This window comes from Thrips palmi, unplaced genomic scaffold, assembly GCF_012932325.1.
Source record: "Thrips palmi isolate BJ-2018 unplaced genomic scaffold, TpBJ-2018v1 HiC_scaffold_4, whole genome shotgun sequence".
Lineage (NCBI taxonomy): Eukaryota > Metazoa > Arthropoda > Insecta > Thysanoptera > Thripidae > Thrips > Thrips palmi.
In genome coordinates this window covers 12,784,386-12,804,874 of record NW_023144631.1, presented here as the reverse complement: position 1 = coordinate 12,804,874, position 20,489 = coordinate 12,784,386, and the positions used below count along the sequence as shown (strand labels likewise).

The 20,489-nt window shown below is 47.2% G+C and overlaps 2 protein-coding genes across 24 annotated transcripts in view; one reads left to right on the top strand and one right to left on the bottom strand.

The window, feature by feature from the left end:
• LOC117649462 overlaps positions 1 to 3,527 on the bottom strand; it is a 17,338-nt gene extending 13,811 nt beyond the window's left edge. For 2 of the 13 annotated variants that reach the window (XM_034392280.1, XM_034392293.1), the window contains exon 1: positions 3,065 to 3,141. In XM_034392280.1, coding sequence (XP_034248171.1) covers positions 3,065 to 3,139 — 75 coding nt within the window. In that variant the 5' untranslated portion in view covers positions 3,140 to 3,141. Of the gene's footprint in view, positions 1 to 704; positions 800 to 1,147; positions 1,293 to 1,352; positions 1,407 to 2,033; positions 2,182 to 2,254; positions 2,373 to 2,431; positions 2,566 to 2,656; positions 2,775 to 2,818; positions 2,894 to 3,031; positions 3,142 to 3,504 lie in introns of those variants that run through there. The other 11 variants (XM_034392292.1, XM_034392284.1, XM_034392281.1 and 8 more) reach the window with 11 other exon arrangements.
• Positions 1,095 to 20,489, top strand: LOC117649464. Of its 11 annotated transcripts, none has more exons than XM_034392300.1 (7): positions 1,201 to 1,219; positions 2,535 to 2,641; positions 4,685 to 4,845; positions 4,983 to 5,168; positions 8,090 to 8,202; positions 12,637 to 12,824; positions 19,241 to 20,489. In XM_034392300.1, exons 3-7 carry the CDS (start codon positions 4,685 to 4,687, stop codon positions 19,982 to 19,984), a joined length of 1,392 nt encoding a protein of 463 aa, XP_034248191.1. In that variant the 5' UTR covers positions 1,201 to 1,219; positions 2,535 to 2,641; the 3' UTR covers positions 19,985 to 20,489. The 11 variants fall into 11 exon arrangements, with proteins under 11 accessions (XP_034248194.1, XP_034248191.1, XP_034248189.1 ...); XM_034392298.1 differs by lacking the exon at positions 1,201 to 1,219 and adding an exon at positions 1,226 to 1,360; XM_034392301.1 differs by lacking the exon at positions 1,201 to 1,219 and adding an exon at positions 2,071 to 2,088.

Genomic DNA, 20,489 nt, shown 5'->3' with positions numbered 1-20,489 from the left:
TAAGGCCATCAGAAATTTTTCTCCATATAATTTTCCCAGAAACCCCAAGAAAAAACTGTTTTCTAGGTGTTTTTAGGGTATTTGGGGGTTTACTTTATAGGCATTCGTCAGAGGTCAAATCTGAGGTCATATACTTGTTCCTTAGCCAATTTCACGTAAAGTGACCAAATTTTGGCCCTCTACTATGAAAAGTGTAAAGTAAGTCGGAAATACCCAAATTCGTGTTTTTTTTTTACCAAAAGTTAAATAGAGTACTTCAAAGAAGCTCTGGCCCGGAAGAAGAAGAACAGAAACGGAAGTAAGAAATTGCAGTTTCTATGAAAAATATAAGCTGCGGACTCTCACGCGCAGCGTATATTTCTTATAGATACTGCAATTTCTTACTTCCGTTATTGTTCTTCTTCTTCCGGGCCAGGGCTTCTTGGGAGTACTCTATTAAAGTTGGCCATATCTCGGGCAATAAATTCTTGCCAGACCTAATATTTTGGCTTCAGACTCTCCTTTAGTTAGTTATTAAGCCTACAAAAAAATCAGGCAAATCGGATAGGGTCGCTGGAAGAAGTGGTCTGTCTTAGTTGATTTTGCTGTCACCCAACCTTAGCCCCCACCACCCACGGCCCTTCTGTTTCTCCCGTTCTGTCGCCCACTTCCGGTCTGGATTTCCTCCGAAGTACCCTATTAATTTCAGTGTTGTTGGTTCATACTAGAGTTAACATAGAGTTCAATCCCATTTCACTTCTAATGGGGAAGATCCGAAAGTGTGGCGGCGCTAATAATAGCCTATTCCAGTCGTCGTCAACTGAAGAACAAGAAGGATCACAAAACCGGAAATAGACTGGATCGGGAGTAGGTAGTGAGCCTGTTTTAAGGGAGTAATGCTCCCAAATATATTTCTTTCATTTGCCAAAAGTATTTGACACAAGCTGAATTGATTTTGAAAGAGTGTCGAATCGAAAAACTTTTTAATGATGCATTCGGACGGGTGAGTGAGGTTAAGTTGCTGGCACCATTTCCGGTTTTGTGATTTTTCTTGGTCCTCAGTCGACGACGACTGGAATAGTCCTATTCGGTTATCTCAAAAGAAGCTTAGTCTGGATAGGTCTATTCTTCAGTCATCGACCCCTAGAGAAGTATTTTCTCCTTGTACGTGCTTAGCGAAGCCACTGCGCATTTCGCAGGGTGTAGCATCAGAGGAGATCAGCGGGGTAAATCGTACAAGGTAAGACCGGAAGCTGCCACCTTGGCCGACACCACTACTCAGTGAACGCGTAGCGGCGTGCTCATCAAGCCAAGCCCCAAGCTGAGTGCCAAGTGAAAAAGAATAGCAAGAACCGGAGCTCCACAAGCAGCACCATTCAATGTATGTTCACAAGGATTCTAAGACAGCTGTTCGCGGCTTTAGTGGTTATATACAAGGTAGGTTTACGCCAGACCGCGTCTTGTCGTAACAGGCTTCGCGATGTCTCGCTGCCTGTTCCTCCAATCCACGCCTGGCGTACCTACCTTGGCCTGCGGCGCTAGCCTGCCTGCGGCAGGCAATGGCTTGTCCGTTGTCGGTTATTTTTTAACTTGTTGAATGCTGGGGCGCTCCGCCCCCCAGACCCCCCTACATTCTAAATAGAGTTGTTTTATCTACAGATAACACGATCTTGACCCTTGTCACTTTTTAACTCGTCGAGGCTGGGGGGCTCCGCCCCCCAGACCCCCCTTTCTCCAAGACAGAAGTGGTCTATCTGCAGAAAACTCTATTTTTCGCCGTTTTTTAGGTGTTTTTCGCCTATAAAAACTGAACCAGTTGAGCTAGGATGGTGAAATTTCGCGTGTGCCGAGCCAAGGACATACCCAAGAAGTGTGCAAAATCTCACCGAGATCGGCCGAGCCGTTCAGGAGGAGTAGTGCGGACAGACAGACCGACAGACAGACAGACAAAACTTTTCAACCCCACTGGAGTAACAGGCTTCGCTATCGCTCAGCCAATAATGGACACTCCTAGCAGGGCTTGAAGTGGAGAACAAGAAAATACGAGAACATACACCGGAAACAGTACCAGAAATCGGTCTTGCCACGACCTTTTCAGCGAAGCCTTAGGTGGTACTCTAATCAATCTTGAAACGGATGAATCAACAAAAGTGAGCCCTAAAATCAGCTTCTGCCCATGCGCATTGGGTGGTGAGGGAACGTCTGCGTATGCGCAAATGCTGTTTTTAGAGCTTAATTTTGTTCTTTTCATCCTTTTCAAGATTCATTGGAATACCCTATTGTTAGCAAGCGTAGCTCTGGACGAAGTTCATGGCAGTGGCCGCTAGGTGGCATGCATCTGGTTCCCAATATTTGATTGCCTATGTTCTTCACCTGGCTACGACTGAAAGGGCACTGTATTGGCGTAGCATTGCGTAGCTTAACGACATGACACGGTCTGGCGTACACCTACCATGTTTCACGAAGAGAGAGAGTTCGTGAACTACGAAGTAGTTTCTTCGCAAGCTTATGTTTGCTCTGAATGCTTTTTCATGACAAGCTGCTTTTCATTGCAGGGCCTAAAAGAGTTCGTAAGGTATTTGAGAGCGTTGACTGGTGCCGTGAGGTGGGGCGCGCTAACGTCACACTTTTATAACCAAGGACAACCCCAATTCAATCCAAGGTGGGCCATCCTTACGCCTAAAATCCTATGCGTTAACGATGTGTTAGAATAACGGTATTTCTCGCAGTGTCGTTTTCGCACACTGCACAGCCGAGCCTATCTCGTCTCTGGAAAAACCAACTATGAAGAAGGTATCGAAAGGTTTCTACATCGCGTTCGGGTTTCTGGCCGGCGTACTCTACTAATCCAAAAGCGCACACTGCAAGGCCAGTGGTAAGTTTGCATGCCACAAATTTGACAAGCCGTTTTGAATTTCAAAATTTGGCAAGCTTTGGTCGGAAATCTTAAAAATCTTGCCAAATTTTGGCAAGCGGGGGGCTACTTCCGGGCCAAGCTTGCCAATTTTTGGCCTTCAAAACAGCTTGCCAGTTTTGTGGCAAGCAAACTTACCACCGGCTTTGCAGTGCACATGGTGTGCTGTACCTCGACGATGCCTGCAAGCACGCTCCAGCTAGCGCATGCCTGCCAAGCATGCAGTTCATAGTTTATACATGCCATACACGTCAACTGAAGTATACATCTTCAGCACAAGGCATAGGGAGCTGTTTGCATCAGTAAGCATATGTAAATGGCATCAGGCATGCGCTAGCTACAGCGTGCTTGTAGGCATGTTCCAGGTAGAGCGTACAATGTACGCTTTCCGATTTTAGTGTAGCCTTGCAGTCGCTTTAATATTGTCAAACTAAGGGTCGAACCTTACTTCGCTCACGCTGGACCTTGCGTCCTTATCTCGTCTTTCTGAGCAAGCATTAGAAATGCCCTGTTCAACTTAACACGGCTAACAATGGCATGATCATTGAAATTTTAGACAAAGTGATTTTAATTACGTTGACCAGCTGCTCTGAAACATCAGAAGAACTTACTTAGGTTTTCAAAGTATAGCCTTCAGGTCACCGCTTGGCCCAATCTGTCGCGACCTAAAGACCACGTTCACGGTAAAAATGTCCGCTTGGAACTCAAGGGAATTTTCTCAATTCCAAGGGAGTTGGTACGAAACCAAGACTCTTCCTTGTAAATTGACAAAACCAAGGGACTCCCTTGGAATATTAAACAGAATCCAAGGGACTACCTTGGAATTTCGGGCTGGGGACGCACACATGAAAGTGAGGTTAATAGTTTTGGCACTGCTTGTTTTCACGATTCGTTTGCACGGTACTGCTCCTACTGTTTTTCTTGCTTTGACAACTGAACGAAATCAAGTTTTTATCACGCAAACAGTCATAATCTCCCATTTCACATGATATGAAAGAGGCCAAAGTCGCTAGGTGCAGCGGCCACATTTCAAGAGACTTCCTTTGCAAATCACGGAATTTCCATGGAGTCCCTTGGATTCGAATTAAGTAGCTTCCAAGGCTATAGGACTTACGAGGGACTTTTTTTGCGGGTTTTATGCTTCCTCCTAAAACATCGACATTCCGATTTTTTTCTGTTCATCTTTCAAATATAATGTTGAGTCTCCTGTTTCCCGGAATGAACCGCTGATGGCTCTGAACTGCTTTTGATTGTTGTGATGCCTGTGTGTACGGTGATTTACGTAAAATACGGGGGAATCAGTTTTTCTGTCCAGTTCTTCCCCGCCCTGCCCTGACCCTACCCATTTCAATTGCACGCTCAAAACGTTAGGGTCAGGGAGGGGAAGAACTGGACACGGAAGAACCGAACACCCCATATTTTATTTCAAATACCGTATGCACAGGCATAACCGTGGTATCAGCGGTGCATAACATTATAGTTGTTACGCCGGTGCCAACGGCATTTGAAGTTAAATGGGGTGCTCCGTTGATTCCCCGTCTAGTTTTTTTCCCGCGCCGACCCTTCCAAGAATTTTGAGCATTCGTAGTACAAACTAATTTACTATGACATACGAAGAAATGGTCCGTATATTACGAAGTATTTTCTTTGTAAACTTACGCGTGCAAATACTATGTTAAAACAAACAAGCTCTTTTCTTTGTAAGGCTGAAAATAGTTCGTAAGGTTTTTAGGGTGTGATTCCCTCGTGACCCACCCGGTATTTTTGACCAATCCGTGTCTTGTTCCTCAGATGGAGATCGCCTCGCTGCCCCAGGAGTTGCTGCTGCACGTGCTGAGCTTCCTGCCCGCCAGGGACTTGCTGCGGTGCAGGGCCACGTGCCGTCGGTGGAGGGACCTGGCGGTGCATCCGGCCCTCTGGCGCCACAAGAATCTTGACGCTGATTCAGAGAGGTATTTTGCCCTATCTCACTGAGATTGCCCTGTCTCAATGAATAAGACATCACATTTTTTTATGGTTTGTTTTCAATGTTTTCCTCTTTAACTTGAGTCAGCAGAGGGACATGAGTGAGTGTGTCGCTGGGTTTCAGGGACTGCGAACTGGTCGCGGCTGCCATGCGGCTGGTTCCCTGCCTGCACAAGTTGTGGGTGGGCTTTCATCCAACCTGCTGGGAGAGTCTCGGCGCCGTTCTTCCGTGGACAAACTGCGCGGTATCCCACCTGCACTTAGGCATCAATCTTCGCGATGCAGTGCTCGTTACCGCGGTGCTCGGAAGGTGCGTATCTCCATGGACAGCTGGAGATGAATCCAAGTTGTGCGTGGATCCACCTTGTGTGCACGCTAAATGTCTTGTACTTTATTGTCCATAGCTATGGCCGTTTTTGTACATACAGAACTTATGTACAAATTTGTGCATAAATTAGGAACAATATTTCCATATTGTGCTTAAGTATGTAAAAAATTGTACCTAATTTATGTACAAATTTGTACATAAGTTCTGTATGTACAAAAACGGCCATAGTTATGGACATAAAGTCCGATAAAGTCCATAAGCATTTAGTGTGTGGCGTCAACCCAAACACTGGTAGTCAACGAATATGACGTCACATTCGTTGACTGCCAGTGAAGACGCACACCGGTTGCAGTTCAAATGTGAAGGCGATACTGAAGTACATTTTTTTGGCGATACCATATACACTGAGAATGAAAAGTCATGATCATGACTAAAATTTTGGGCGAGGTCCCTATTACCCAAATTTAGGTGAGGAAGGTTTCCACCCAAATTTGGGTCATAATACTTTGGAGCCATATAGGCAGAGGCAGCTGATACACCCTTCCCCACCCAATTTTGGGCGAGGAAGCCTTCCTCATCCAAATTTGAGTGATAGAGCATACCTCGCCCAGAATTGGGTGTTGATCATGACTTTTTCATTCTCAGTGTAGTGTCGCCAACGAACGGCCTTACCGGAAAATCTTGCCTTCAGAACGGTGATACACAGAAGTACCGCCAAAGTTTGGCTATACTTTTGGGTATCGCCAAAATCGCGGCAACAAACTAAAAACTTGTCCCCTTGATTTGTTCAAAGTTTATTGTCAAATCGTAGCAACACTGCAAATTATCGTCAAATTTGGTGATGCTTTTTTGTATCGCCGTTTTGAAGGCAATACTTTTCCGTAAGGCCGTTTATTGGCGATACTCAGTTGTATCACCTTAAAAGGTACTAAAATAGTCACCTTTGAATTTACAGTGTAAAGTTCTCCTGCCACACCCTAAATGTTTTTGTTGCGTTGGCACATTGCTTGCAGGACCATGCACATGTGTTCTCTGTAGTTTGAAGGACAAGTATGCAATGGCCAGCCCCTTTTTCTGAAATACATTAACAGTCTTTGATTAAAAGTCTTGTGATAGGAAAGGCTCCATCAGACCATTACTGACTGTCCCTCTCCGAATTACCTCAAGTAGTTTCCTGAGCGATTCTCACGTTTCGGGGTAGTTTCGTTTCTTCTGACTCCTGTGCCCAAACGAGCGCAGATATCGACATGGGGTTTGTTTCTGATGTTAGGGAGGGCCATTGCCCACTAAACGCACACATTTCGAAAAGTTCTTGTTCGTTGGATTGGTCTACGTAGCGTTTGGAATACCCTAAATGTAACTTCCGTGATTGTCCAAAGAGAACATACTCGAACTTTCCGCCCCCAGTGTGGCGGTGTGGTTCGAAAATGCTGCCAACTGTCGATGGGGACTCGAAGCTTGGCATGTCTCGAGCTAATTTCAACCGAAGACCAATACGCCAGACTTCTTTCAAAGGTACTTATGCTGCAACGAAAAATGTCCTCCGTATATTCAATTTCACTACACAAATTTCGAAAAGGCAGCTCTGGACTTCTCCCCAAGCCAAACTTTTAACTTTCCATGACACAAGCCATCAAAGTGAAGTCCCTGGGATATAATTGCATGGGTCGCGGAAATCTAAGATGCTGTACACGGTCTCAAAGCGGGCTGGAGCATTATAAAATGGCGTGTATCAACAATTACCTGTAACTTCCGTGGCACCCTTTACCCAATGTTGCAGCAGCAGTAGGTGAAAAAAAATTCCGCTTAAATGTCGGCCTTAGAGTATCATTTGACCCTGGAACGACTTTTAAGCCACAGCAAGCCCGAGTCAGCCGTTAAAGCCAATTTTCACACTTTGTAACTTCCGTGATAACGTAATTTCCGTGATCAAAACACCCACTAAAACGTATGGGAATACCTTATGGCTCATGTTTTTAGGAAGATAGTACAAGGTCTTTACTATAAATACCATTTACATAACTCTAGTATCATCCAGGACCCCAATAATCAGAAAAACTTAATTGGATATTTCTCACTTTCGGCAAATCAGAGACGCCAAAACTACCCCGAAACGTGAGAATCGCTCTCCTAGGCTATGGAAATTGAAAGAGAGAGATTTTTTGCGGGTTTTATGCTTCTTTCTGAAACATTGACTTTTTGAATCACTTTCTGTTCGTCTCTTAAGTTCATCGTTCGGTTTCCTGTTTTCTGGAATGCGTAAAAATAATTGTGTGCTCTTAGTTTCACTGAGAATGAAAGAGTCACCACCATCGCCCTTTCATTGGGTAACGCACGCACCGTTGCCCAAATTTGGGTGACGAGTCCGCGGTGACCAAATTTTGGGCAGTCATAAAATCGTCGCCTAAATTTGGGTAACGCCGTCGGCGACGCCGTAAGGTCACCGATGACTTACTTCCGGGGCCACCACGATGACCTAATGTGGCGTTGAGGCCTCCGGTCATCGTGGCGTCGCCGACGGCGTTACCCAAATTTGGGCGACCAAACGCCTGTCACCCAATTTCGGGTGATGAATTTTTCGTCACCAAAATTTGGGCAACGAAGTTGCGTCACCCATTTAAAGGGTGATGGTGGTGACCAATTCATTCTCAGTGTTCGGTACGGCTGAACCGCATTACTTGTTGAAGTAACGCTTATTACTTGTTATCAAAGTTCCAATTAGGTTATAGACTGAATTTTAAAAATTTCTGAATTTATTCTCCTTTGTGGAGATGGGTTTGGCTCAACGAGTCAAACAAATAATAAGCAGAACATAAATAAATGCAGAACACTGTTTTCTTAAACAGATTCAAGATGTCTAAAACGTACCTATTCAATAGTTTTCCGAGTGTCTTTCGTTTCAGGCAGGCTGCCCTGGGGAAACTAAAACATTTTTCTGTATGTTCCTCTCAAGTCGTGAACAAAAAGTCTCTGAGCAAAGTTCATCAGCTCCTGGAATTTCTGCTTCACACTCAAGGTGAGTTAATGTTCAGTGCTTTAAACATATGCTATTCCCTCCTGTGACATTAGATTTTATTTTTGCTGCAAGTTGCCTTGTAGATGTGTTGGAATCAAGAAGCAACCTTTAACATTCAAATCAAGAACTTTGTCAAATTAGAACTTTCATCCTTTTAGGTATTTTCATTTTAAAATGTGTATGAGTTGATATCCTTTTGGTTGTGGAAAGGAGAATATAATAGTGTTCTTTTCAGTTAAGGTGGCATATTTGGTTGTAAGGTTAACAAGAAGCAAAGAACAACAATATATATCTATTGAAATTTATATTAAGGCCTTACATCTATGTTGGGTCAGGTCAGGTTAAACATTTTTTACAATACCCATTTAAAATAATTTTTTTTTTGTTGAAGATTTGATGTTTTGAGTCTGCACATTCATGTTTTGTTACTTAACATACTTCTTTGTGCTGGTGACATGATCGGGATGGCATGGAACAGTCATTTTTCCATTTTATTGAGAGAAGCTGAAATTTCATCTTGCGCGCAAAGTTTCTTCAACAAGAATTGAGACCAGACCTCAAAAAATATTAAAATGGAACGCTTCACTTCAACCACCTCTATGGTCCAAAGCTAAAATATGGACCAGAAACTTGAAGTAGCCTAAAAGAAGAAAATCAGAACCAAGTTTTTATTGTTTATACTAAAGTTAAACATTTCACTTTGGTCCAGAGAATACAGTTGAAAAGCCTTCAAAATTATAATGTTTCAAAAAAATGGCAATATTGTTGGGGAAATACCCCAAGCCCCACTCTACCGGCGGCGCTACCCCACGCTCTGTCCTTCTGAGCATGCGCTCCGTTCGAACCTCTGTCGCGTAGCAACGGCGCAAGCCGACCTTGTGCACTGCTGGCCTAACCCTCGGATTAGACGGACGTACTTCTTTACCTGCCTTCCTGCCTTCCTGATTCCCTTCCCCCCGACGTCGTCACTTTCATTGGTGTCAGAAGTGGGATTCGTGCCTACGTGCCCTGCATTCCCTGCGCTTCCCTGCTCCTTCGTCTGTGCCCCTGCCCAAGATGAGCCGTCGAGAAGACCGCCACCGCGGGGAAGACCGCCACCATCGAGACGACACCGCCGGCCTCCGGGAGATCATCGGGGAGTGGGCCGCCGCGTCCACCGCCCTCAACGCCCAGAATGCCGCAGTCATCCGGAGCATGTCGGAGAGAGACATGCTGCGCAGTCAAAGGTCAGGCCCTAGTTATGCTCCCTTGACTTATGACGGCACGCGTGCGTGGCCGATCTTCGCCGCTCAGTTCGAGGACGCCGCGTCCGTCCACCGCTGGGACGACGCCGAGAAGGGACGGCGCCTGCTCCGCGCCCTGTCCGGCCCCGCCGCGGACCTCGTCCAGACGCTGCCGCCCGGCGCCTACAATGACTACGCCGCCCTGCGCTCCCGCCTCGAGCAACACTACAACCCGGCGCAGCGCCAGGCCCTGGCTGAGGTTGGTCTGGATCAGCGCACGCAGCGTGCAGGTGAGACGCTCACTGACTTTGGTGCCGAAGTGCTCCGTCTGGCCCGATTGGCGTACCCCACATGGCAGGAAGACGCCCTTCAGACGATCGCCAAAAAGGCCTTCCTGAACGGGATCCAAGATAAGGAAGTGCGGCATAACGCCCGCCTGCGCCAGCCTGCCTCTTTCAACGACGCCCTCACCGCGGCCATCCAGGTGGAGGCTATCGAGCAAATGGAGCCGGCCCTACAAGCGCCCGCGGATCTGCGCCGCTTCGTCCGACCCGCAGCCCTCTACCAGCCGCCGGTCCTCTGCGTCGGCCTCCTCGGACGGCGCGGAGCCCCACGACGCCGACAATGACTCCACGCCGCGCGTGGCCGTCGCCCGTCCTGCTCTTTCCGCCGCTGCCGGCGGCAACGACGCTCTGTTGCAGGAACTTGTGTCGCAGCTGCGGCGCTTGACCGCGGCGTTGGTCGCGCCCTGCCCCGACCAGGGCACCCAGCGGTGCTACACGTGTGACGAGCCCGGTCACTACGCGCGGGAGTGCCCTGACGCCGGTGGCCGCCGTCGCCACGGTGGCGGCCGTCGTCACGACCGTGGTTCGGGGAGTGCTCAGTAACCACGTCGGCGGGCGCTGTGCGCGTGAGTAACGGTGATGCGACATGGACTCCTCGAAGCATTGGTGCACAGCTTCCTCCGGCCACCTCGCCTTCCCCTTGCCACCTGGCCAGTCGCTCGGGGTTGGCCGGCGGTGCGGTTGACGCTACGGTGCGTGCCTCGAAAGCTGACTTTGACTGGGCTGGACTGTGTGTCCCTGGACTGTGTGTCCGCACCGTGGGATCACGCGCCGCGGGACCTCGAGAGGCTGTGTGCCCGGCTGTGTGCCCCCTTCGGCTGTGTGCCATGAGGGACTGTGTGTCCGCACCGAGGGATGCTCCGCGGGCCGTTCTGAAGACCAGCTCTTGAAGACATCTTTCGCGCGCGCTTCGCCTGTTGTGCCCTGTCCCTGTCGTGTTCCCCAAGGCCCTCCGTGCCGTCCAACCGTACGGCCGCCTCCGCGGCTACTCTTCCGGTCTGGCCGTTCTCCGCGAGGGGGGGAAAAGCTGCCGATCGCTGCAGTCCCATGGCGCCGCAGGAAGACTTCTTTGGACGGTAACAACGCACCTGTCCATGGTTGTGCAAGCGTCTCAGACCATTTGGGACTTGCAGGTGCCACTTGTGATGCTGAGTCTCCGAGTCGCCCCGCACAGTACCACGGGCGTCTCTCGCGCCCAGATGCTCTTCGGGCGCCAGTTGGGACTTCCCCCGGGCCTCGCGCGAGGCTATCCTCCCGGCACCGAGTGCGTTCCTGACCGGCTGCTGTCCCAAGCCTGACTTCGGGCCGAGCTGTTCCGCCTTCACCACGCAACCCGAGACTACGCCGCCGCAGTCACCCTGCGCCAGAAGCTGCGCTACGACCTGTGCCCCTTACTTGCGTTGAACACTTTGTTGGAGGGGGGATAGTGTTGGGGAAATACCCCAAGCCCCACTCTACCGGCGGCGCTACCCCACGCTCTGTCCTTCTGAGCATGCGCTCCGTTCGAACCTCTGTCGCGTAGCAACGGCGCAAGCCGACCTTGTGCACTGCTGGCCTAACCCTCGGATTAGACGGACGTACTTCTTTACCTGCCTTCCTGCCTTCCTGATTCCCTTCCCCCCGACGTCGTCACTTTCAATATTTGTAAGAAAAGAAATTAACGGTAAGTTATATTTAAAATCATCAGTAAAGAGCATCACCTAAAGAGTCAGTTACCACCACAGTAAAACTTGTTATCAACCCAGCGAGTGGCCCACTCTAAAAGCTACCCAGTCAACAAAACATAGTCCCGTGGACGTCCGACAGACGTCCGGCAGGGACCACCGGGACGTCCCGGCTGGACGTCCGTGGGCTAGTCCGGATGGCAAAGAATACCAGTCCCTGGGTAGTCCGTGGGACGTCCGCACCGGGTCCCGGGTGAAAGTTCCGCGGACGTCCGCCGCATACGTCCGTAGGGACTATCCCGGCGGACGTCCCTCGGACCACCGAGGGACGTCCCATGTTCAGCGTTAAAATTTTTGGTTAAAAATTTGAACGCAAGTGTGTTAGCTTGGTCTCGTTTCACCCAGTGAGACATGACTTTGGACTTTTCCTTCAAAGTATTGTCATCTCATCGAAGGGCAATGTCCGAACAGTATGTATTACCTGGGACGTCCTCAAGGGACCTCCCCCGGGACTACCCCCGCTAGGGCCAGCTAGGGACCACTGGCGGTCGGGCGTGTTGCCTATGCGACAGGGGCCATGTCCCAATGGGACGTCCTTGGGACGCCCGCAAAGGATATCCGCCGGGATCAGCCCGGCGGGACAGGGGGGCCACTGCGGTACATCGGCGGTTTGCCCAAGCACCGCGGGGCCATGTCCCGAAAGGGGGTCCTTGGGACGACCCAGGGACGTCAGCCGGAACTAGCCCTTCGCGACCCTTGACGGGTCCCGCTGGGACGTCCGCCGCCGGACCTCTGGCGGACGTCTGCTGTCGGCTGGACCCGCCGATTGCACCGGCCGGGTGGTCCGAGCGGCCGTCCCTGGGACATCCCCAGGGGACCATGCAGGGACCACTATAGGGATAGTGACTGGATAGTGACCGGGACTATGTTTTGTTGACTGGGTACGCACCAGTTTGGAAATGGGAGTTCATGCAGACCAAAATGGAATGCTTGCCGCCATCTAGACTCAGAATACATCGAAAAAATGTGGTCCCCTGGTTGAAAAGTACACCGATTCTAACCTACTTTTTTATAACTGAAAGGTCATCAACTCAAACACAGAATGAAAAGAACATTCCATAAATAAGCAGTCCACAAAAGTTTTTTTTTTCCTTTTTAAACGTTTAGGGTTATTACCCCTTTTAATTGATTTGCCTCGTCTAGGATTGGAATCGATTGATATAAGCATTGGTGCTGACCCTGCTGACATCATGAAAGGGAAATCCCCTCTTCTCAACGCAGCAAAAAGTGCCGCACCAGTACCAGCGTCCCTGCGGAAGCTGGTCTACTCTTCCATGTTGAGGGACCCCTGTCTGCCCCGCTACCTCGAGTGGCATGCAGCCACTTTGGAGGTTAGTTCAAAATACACTGCTAGGACAACTCCCTGAAATTTATGACAACAGATTGGGAGGGTACATTTTTAACTGCCCAAGACAGGTATAACCAATTATTTTCTTTCAAGCATTCAATAGGCACCCTCTCAAATTATTTTTGAGGACTTAATTGAACCTGTTGCAACATTTTGATGGGAAAACTTGAAATATGTTTTCTTTTTGGTGAATAAATTTTTGTTGTGGGATGCGTTTCGGTCCAATTTGGGCACACTGAGATAATCTTAAGGGAAGGTGGGGTACCATGTGACACGGCCACCATGTGACTTTGGCTTTTTCTCCCAAACGGCTTGCTATCCAACAGCGGTAAGAAGACTCAAATGAAGGTATCATGAAGGAGAATCGACGTGCAATAGGTCATGACTCTCCTTCGAAAAGGACGGGAATGGTAGCGATCAGAATTGGAAACCGTCTTAAAATAGCTCATTGGAAACTTTTTCTATTTCCCGCCGCGTCCGCTTTTTACCTTTAAAATACATTTTAAGGACATATGCTCTGCAAGATGTTCTTCTTTGCTATTTTAAGCGCAAAATAAGCTTTGGCTCGATTCTCTACGACATAAACTTTGAGCGTTATTGCTATTTCCCCTAAAACTGTTAATCTGGGCACCATGTACAGAAACTACTGTTCGCTTTTAGTTCGTTTCAGTCGTTTAGTTCGCTACCCTATGGATTGGTTCGCTTTTAGTTCGGAAGGGGGGAACTGGTTCGCTTTCAGTGAGCGAACTCAATTTGAGTCCAATCCCTCAAAGGAGGGATTGGTTCGCTAATAGTTCGCTTCGGTGGGACTAGTGCGCTAAAGTTCGTCCGGAGGACTGTAGCATCCGGTGCGCGGCAGTGCGAACTAGATTTAAGTTCGCTAAGGAGACCCGACGCAACTCCTTACGAACCAATCCGCCTCCTGTACGAACCCTTGCGCACTCGTTCGCTCTGCAGCGAACCACCGCGTACTAGTTCGCTCTGCAGCGAACAACAGCGTACTAGTTCACTCAGCGAACCGAAAACGTACTAGTCTCTGACACAAGGTGGGGGACCCTCCGCCGTTTGTGTTAGCTCCTAAAAGTCGGCACTTTGACTTCGTGTTCATTTATACGTCAAGGGGATTGCAAGTAGTACAAGGCAAAGATCTCAATTCAAGTCTCCACAGGAACAAATCTGAAAATTACAATTATTTTGCTTAAAGTTTGCGCGAAGCTTTATACTGGTAGTATAATGTTTCAATAATTTAATTTCTGTCGAAATAACAAAGAAATGCGATGTAACAGTTTATGTACGTTCGTGCCAATGATAAAGCTCAATGTGAGAATAATCCTCTACACATCGCTCTCATGACGCGCACTTTTAATTCCAATCTTCTGCAGTTTTATTAACGTTAAACGCGCTTCAGACATCGATTTCTGGTGTTTTGTGCAGTGCTCAAACGCCTCGCAGATTTTACGAAATTCCAATAGAGACATCGAAACCGCATCTTTCTATCTGATAAATGCGCCTCCAGAAGCACAACAAGATGGCCGGAGTGCGCGCGCGAGCTAGCGGAGCCAGTTGAGAGGCTCGGCCGCGGCCCTGCCTCATTTAGGTTGCGCAGTGGTTTAGCGCGTCGACTACGAGGAGCCAAGGTCCACATCACAGAAACTAGGGATCGACTCACCGGCAGCCAGCATCGAGCACGCAAAAGCATACATTACACGGGGGTCGGCCCTTCTATTGGCTCGCCGTGGAAGCGAACTGTCGCTTACCAGTTCACAGCGACCGAAAGCGAACCGATGCCCTCGCGAACTAATTCGCTTCCGGTTCGGTTTTTGGTCGTTTTTAAACTCTGAGCGAACCAATCCCCTGCTGAGCGACTCAAGCGAACTAATCCACTGGTAATTTAAGCAACTAAAAGCGATGATACGAACTTAAAGCGAACTGCATTTTTCCTGTACGGATGTGACACTACTGTCATCGCTAGGGATTCCACAATTCACTCAGTCTGAATTCGTCCATGATTTGTACACTATAACTAAAACTTCATTGCTCGGGAACCAAAGATGATAAAATTGATAGACTCAACGAAAAATACAAAAGCTGGAAGACGTTTCATTCATTCTTTGCGTATTGTACGCCGAATAGGATTTAACCATGACAAAAGTGCCATGTCAAATGGTCAACTAAGCTGTCAATAGTTACTACTTGGGGTACAAGTCACACTTTGACTTGGCCATACTTGGATAATCGTACCAAATTTTATAATTTAGAAATCTCAACAGAAATTAAAGGTGAAGAATCATTTGTCACATGACTACTTATATTAATTTTGTATTATTGGGTTGACGGGCACTTAACAAAAACCGTCACATGGTACCCCACCTTCCCTTACTATTTTAGGCCTTTCAAAGAAAAGTAGCTTCTTATGGCAAATTATTTTGAGTAGGCCTGGGCGATTAATCGATTAATCGAAAATAATCGCAATTATTTTGTTAATCGTCCGATTATTTCAAACCCCCGATTAGTGGTTCGGTAATCGAAGTTTGACTGATTCCTTGTCGATGATCGATTATCGATTAATCGTTTCTTTATCGGATATTCTATACATCACCTGTTCAAATTCTGAGCAGAAACGTCTTGAAAAGTTTTCAGTTACGACACAAAAGCTGTCACAGACACTCCTCTTGATACATGCTTTTTTTACAATAGTACGAGTATCAACCTTTGTTTTTCAATTTCCAAATAATCGGTTTCTCCCGATTAATCGTTGATTTTCGATTAATCGAGAACGTTTTCGATTACCGATTACCGAACTGCTAATCGACACCAATCGCGAATATTTTATTCATCGGCCGGTTACGATTACAACCAATAATCGCCCAGGCCTAATTTTGAGCATTCACGGAAAATTAAATACCGTGAAACGGGGTAATTTCGGACACTCGGTGTAATTTCGGACAACTCTGCCCGAAAGCATGGCAATGATGCTCCCATCTAACGGCCAACTTGGAGGCTTGTCCCGTTGCGCGCATCGCATCGGCCGCACTTTAAACCATCTGATCAATCACCCGGAGGCCAAATCTGGGGCAAACTTCAGGAGAAAGAGTGGTTTTTGTATTTAACCATTTTTACCTAAATTCACTTTATGCGTAAAAACTTTGACTGGTAAGCCGAAACTGTTCATGGCCGGTTCATGAAGTGATTGTATGTCGATTCGATCATGGTAAGAGCATACTGTGTCAAATTTTCAATCACCTGGGTCAAATAGTATGGTTTATATGGGCTCAAAACTAAAAAAAATGTTACTTTACGGGGTAATTTCGGACATACAAACGTCCCGCCAGGGAGAGTGGGTATGCCCTGAACACTTCCAATTTCGCAGGGTTTGAGTGGTGGAAGCTCAAGAGCTCTTCTGAAAGTTGAAGATAATCCAATAACAACGATATTCCCCAATTGTTACAACGGTTGCTTTGTAAACTTCGAATGTCATAAAAATGGGGCAAAGCTTCATCTTTAATACTCAGTTTTATGTGCATATCCTACGTTAGTGTCAACGACTGTTTTGTGATTAATTTTCTTTCATGTGACATGAGAGTTGGACTTGGCGAATGGCTGCATAGCTCGCCGGTTTACTGCAATTGAAATGCAAAGCTTTCCACTGAGCCCCTGTACCTTCCTAACCGTACGTACGACACGACTACTTGCCTTTCATATGCATGTATGTGATCGTATGTAATCTTGTAGAGGAAGATTAAAGATTCACTTTCGCGTAATTAAGTATGGCCCGAGTTACCTGAGAAAGCTAATCGGTCGAAGATTAAAAAATAGAAGCGTTCTAAATGGCTCTAGTAGTTCCACCCACTATTCCTGAAATCGAACTACATATGAGTGCAAAAACATGACTTCAAATTATGTATGAATGACCACCCCTACCTTACCTTTACATCTAAACCCTTACGAATTGCTCACATAATCATATTAGCACTTTAGAAAGAGACAGTGATCGATTTTGGGACCAAAATCAGAACGAAAAGTCGTTTTTTCCAGGGGTGTCCGAAATTACCCCAAAACACGGGGTAATTTCGGACACTGCTTCGGACCCTCCACTGTAAAAACGGTGAGGTGCAGATATTTGAAATAAGCGCCAAATCGAAGCTAATGGTGGGTAGATGATAAATGTTAACCCTCAAGCCCATGACAGCACCACGACTTTCACAATTTCAAAAAAACCTATCAAAAGTGTCCGAAGTTACCCCGTTTCACGGCACATAGTCGGACACATGGTGACAGAAAGTCACGCAAAAAATTGGCGTGGCAGGAAACTCACGCCTAAACGGCGTGACGTGTGTGTCACACCGTCATCTGGCGTGAATGTACCATGTGGTCTGTTGCGCACAATGCGTTATATGAGAGGAGTTGTTCCAAAAACGGCATGACTGGACCTGGACGTTCACGCTGAAACTGGGTGCGAATGTCTGAGTCACACCGATTTTTGGCACACTGTCAGAAATTTTGTCGTAAATTAGCGACAAAAACGTCGCTAATTTTGATAGCGACAGAAATCGTTCTGAAACTACTTCGTCGTAACTGAACGACTAAAAAAATCATTCCTCTACGACAGTGTCGTAATCGCGATTACATATTTTAAAATCTGAAATCCCCGAAAAGTTGATGAAAAGTTGCAATTTTGCTCGCTTATTTACGATTTGAGTCGTTCATTTACGATTCATTACGCAAAGTTACGACAAGATTCGTTAATGTACGACTGAAGTCATAACTGCACGACATATTCCATAGAAAAATTACGATCGTTCGCAAACTTACGATAAAGTTGTAAATTAACGACTTAATTCGTTTCAAAACGGAACGTCTTGCTATCAAAATTAGCGACACATATGTCGTAAATTTACCTCTGAAGTCGTATATTTACGAATTGAGTCGTAATAAAATATGTCGTTTAAAAACGACATGATTGTTTTACAAAATGTCGTAAATTTACGATTATTTTTAACAGTGCATAACCATTCTGTCATTCCGTTTTTTTTTTTGTTTTTTTATGTTTTTCTTTTGGCGTGACACTTCATTCACGCCTCTGCTGCGGCACGAGGTCACGCCGATAGACTTCTAGAGGTCACAAGCTTACAAAGAATGTACTTCCTACACGGGAAAAACGGTTCCTGGTTTTCCCAGGAACTCCCTGGAAATCGCCTATGTCTCCACCATGAGCTTCCTGGAAGAACAAGGTACCGTTTTTACCGTGTAATTTACGAATTATTTCTTCGTATAACAAAGTAAATTGGTTTGTAATAAGCAAAGTGTAGTTAACTGTAGTTTAACTGCAATTAAACTGCTGTGTGTACCAAGTGGGTCACGGACCCCGTGAGAAATGGTTACTATGCAACCCGCTTTGAGCCCGGCATCCGGGCTTGCCTACGCGGCAGTCGGAGGGCGCAGTGGGAGACCGGGCAAGCCGGCTGGCAGGCTGCAGGCAGATAGGCGGTCCTCCGCTGCACCCGGCGACGGATTCGGGAGGGATTAGCTGCCCGGTCTCCCAGCATGCATCTCGGTTGCGCCGACACCCTAGGCCTCCCGTTCGCCCGACGACTGCCGCATAGGCAAGCCCGGATGCAGGGCTCCAAGCGGGTTGCATAGTTACCATTTCTCACGGGGTCCGTGACCAACCTGCCACAGGTCCATCTGCAGTCTCAATCTTTTTTTTTTGTGCCACTACCATTTGTAACACTTGATGAACTTTAAGTCCAGATGTCTCATACTTATTCTGGAATTGTAAATGCATTTTAAAATTGTAGATTTGATTATATTTCGATCCACCCGGGATAACACGCTCACAAAACATCAGAACGATCGCAGGGGGTCGTGGCACAAAGTGTCTTTTCTTAAATGGGATTACCTATTACTGCTTCGTATTATTCTTGGGCCAGATTCACTGGAACGTAGCGCAGAATTCATCGCAAGAAATCTAGAGTGTATCCGCGAACCAACCTGGAACGACCGACTAATGGTTAATCGTGCCTCCACTGCAAATGCAACGGCGATACTAAAGTACATTTTTTGGCGATACAATTGAGTATCGCCAAGAAACGGCCTTACGGAAAAGTATTGCTTTCAGAACGGCGATACAAAAAAGTATCGCCAAAATTTGGCAATACTTTTGGATATTGCCAACACCACGGCATTAAACCAAGGTCTTGTACGCTCGATTTGTGCGACGTTTATTGCCAAATCGTGGCAATACTTAAAAGTATCGCCAAATTTTGGCGATACTTTTGTGTATCGCCGTTTTGAAGGCAATACTTTTCCGTAAGGCCGTTTATTGGCGATACTCATTTTTATCGCCAAAAAAGGTGCTAAAAGTATTGCCTTTGGATTTAGAGTGTCTTGCGTTGGCAGGTGGTAGAACTGCAGGCGCACCATCCCGGCGTAACACCGCTGCTCACCGCCTTGCCTCGCCTGCGCGAGTTACAGTGCACCTTGCTGGAGGACATGCCGGCGCTGCTGCAGTGCCCCTCGCTGAAGAAGGTGCACCTCTTCGTCGATGTGGGCTCGACGCTAGAGGCCTTCATGCCCGGAGTGGCAGAGTACCTTCGCGCGGCCGTTTCGCGTCTGGAGGAGCTCGTCTTGGAGTACCCTGGCGATGAGCATCGCGGCGAAGCCACCAACTTGGTGTTATGTCTGGCGGGCTCGCGACACGCCGCACAGACTCTGCGGAGCTTGACCCTCCAAAATGAGGACAGTGAGGACGGGTACGCGTCGCTGGAAGCGGCGCTGCCCCCTCTGGCCGCCATTCTCCACCGCCTGAAGGCCCTCGTGACCCTGCACGTCCCCACTATGTCGAATGATCTCCTTGATGCACTGGACGGCGACGCACTGCCCAACCTGGAGCAGCTGACCTTCAACACGCCAGAGCGTTGCCCCCACGAGTGGATCCACGGCGAGCAAGTCAGGGCCGTCTTGCGGAGGTTCCCACGGCTGCACTTGTTCATGATCTCCGACCATGATGAATTATGTTGTCAATATTGTGAGGGGCACCTCTGCCATGAATTCTCGTCCAAACGCTGCACGCTGTTTAGCCACCCGGAGAATGAATGCTGTGGCGTGAAGCATGTCGAGGAAGAAATATACATCAGTTTATAAATTATTGATAAAAACTTTTTTATACATATATCTATAAAGAGCATTGCCACTACGTCGCTGCCTGTGCTGAGCTACCCTCGATTTTCTTGTTCTGAGTGCCTTTATGTTGACGCAAACAATTTTGATTCTGCGACTGGTTTTGTATTTTCTTCATGTCGTTGCTGAAAAAAGACTCTCATCCTGTTCTCTATTGATCATTTAACGTCCCAAACTTGTGTTATAAATCCACTGAGTTTTTATCTTTGAAGGCTTTCATTTCATAATACGTAAGTCTGTAGCGCTGCAAAGATCTCGTATTCATCTGATCCAGTTATCATTATTATTTTATGGCATGCTCTAGCAAAAGAGATTTGTCTCTTTCTCCTGCCAAGCTGCGTTAGTTAGAATGTTGTCACGTATTGGATATTGAATAACAACCATCCCTGTGGATGTCAACTGCTTGTGGATCGAAAATTTTATCTATTTGACTTTGTTCGACCTGCCCTGAGAATAAAGGAGTCATAAT

Excerpts from the sequence above, each read along its gene's own strand:
- LOC117649464 (XM_034392294.1), top strand. The coding sequence starts at position 3,133 with ATGCCATACACGTCAACTGAAGTATACATCTTCAGCACAAGGCATAGG. Across the intron at positions 8,203-12,636 it reads ATTTCTGCTTCACACTCAAG|GATTGGAATCGATTGATATA; the intron begins GTGAGTTAATGT and ends TGCCTCGTCTAG. Across the intron at positions 12,825-19,240 it reads GGCATGCAGCCACTTTGGAG|GTGGTAGAACTGCAGGCGCA; the intron begins GTTAGTTCAAAA and ends TTGCGTTGGCAG.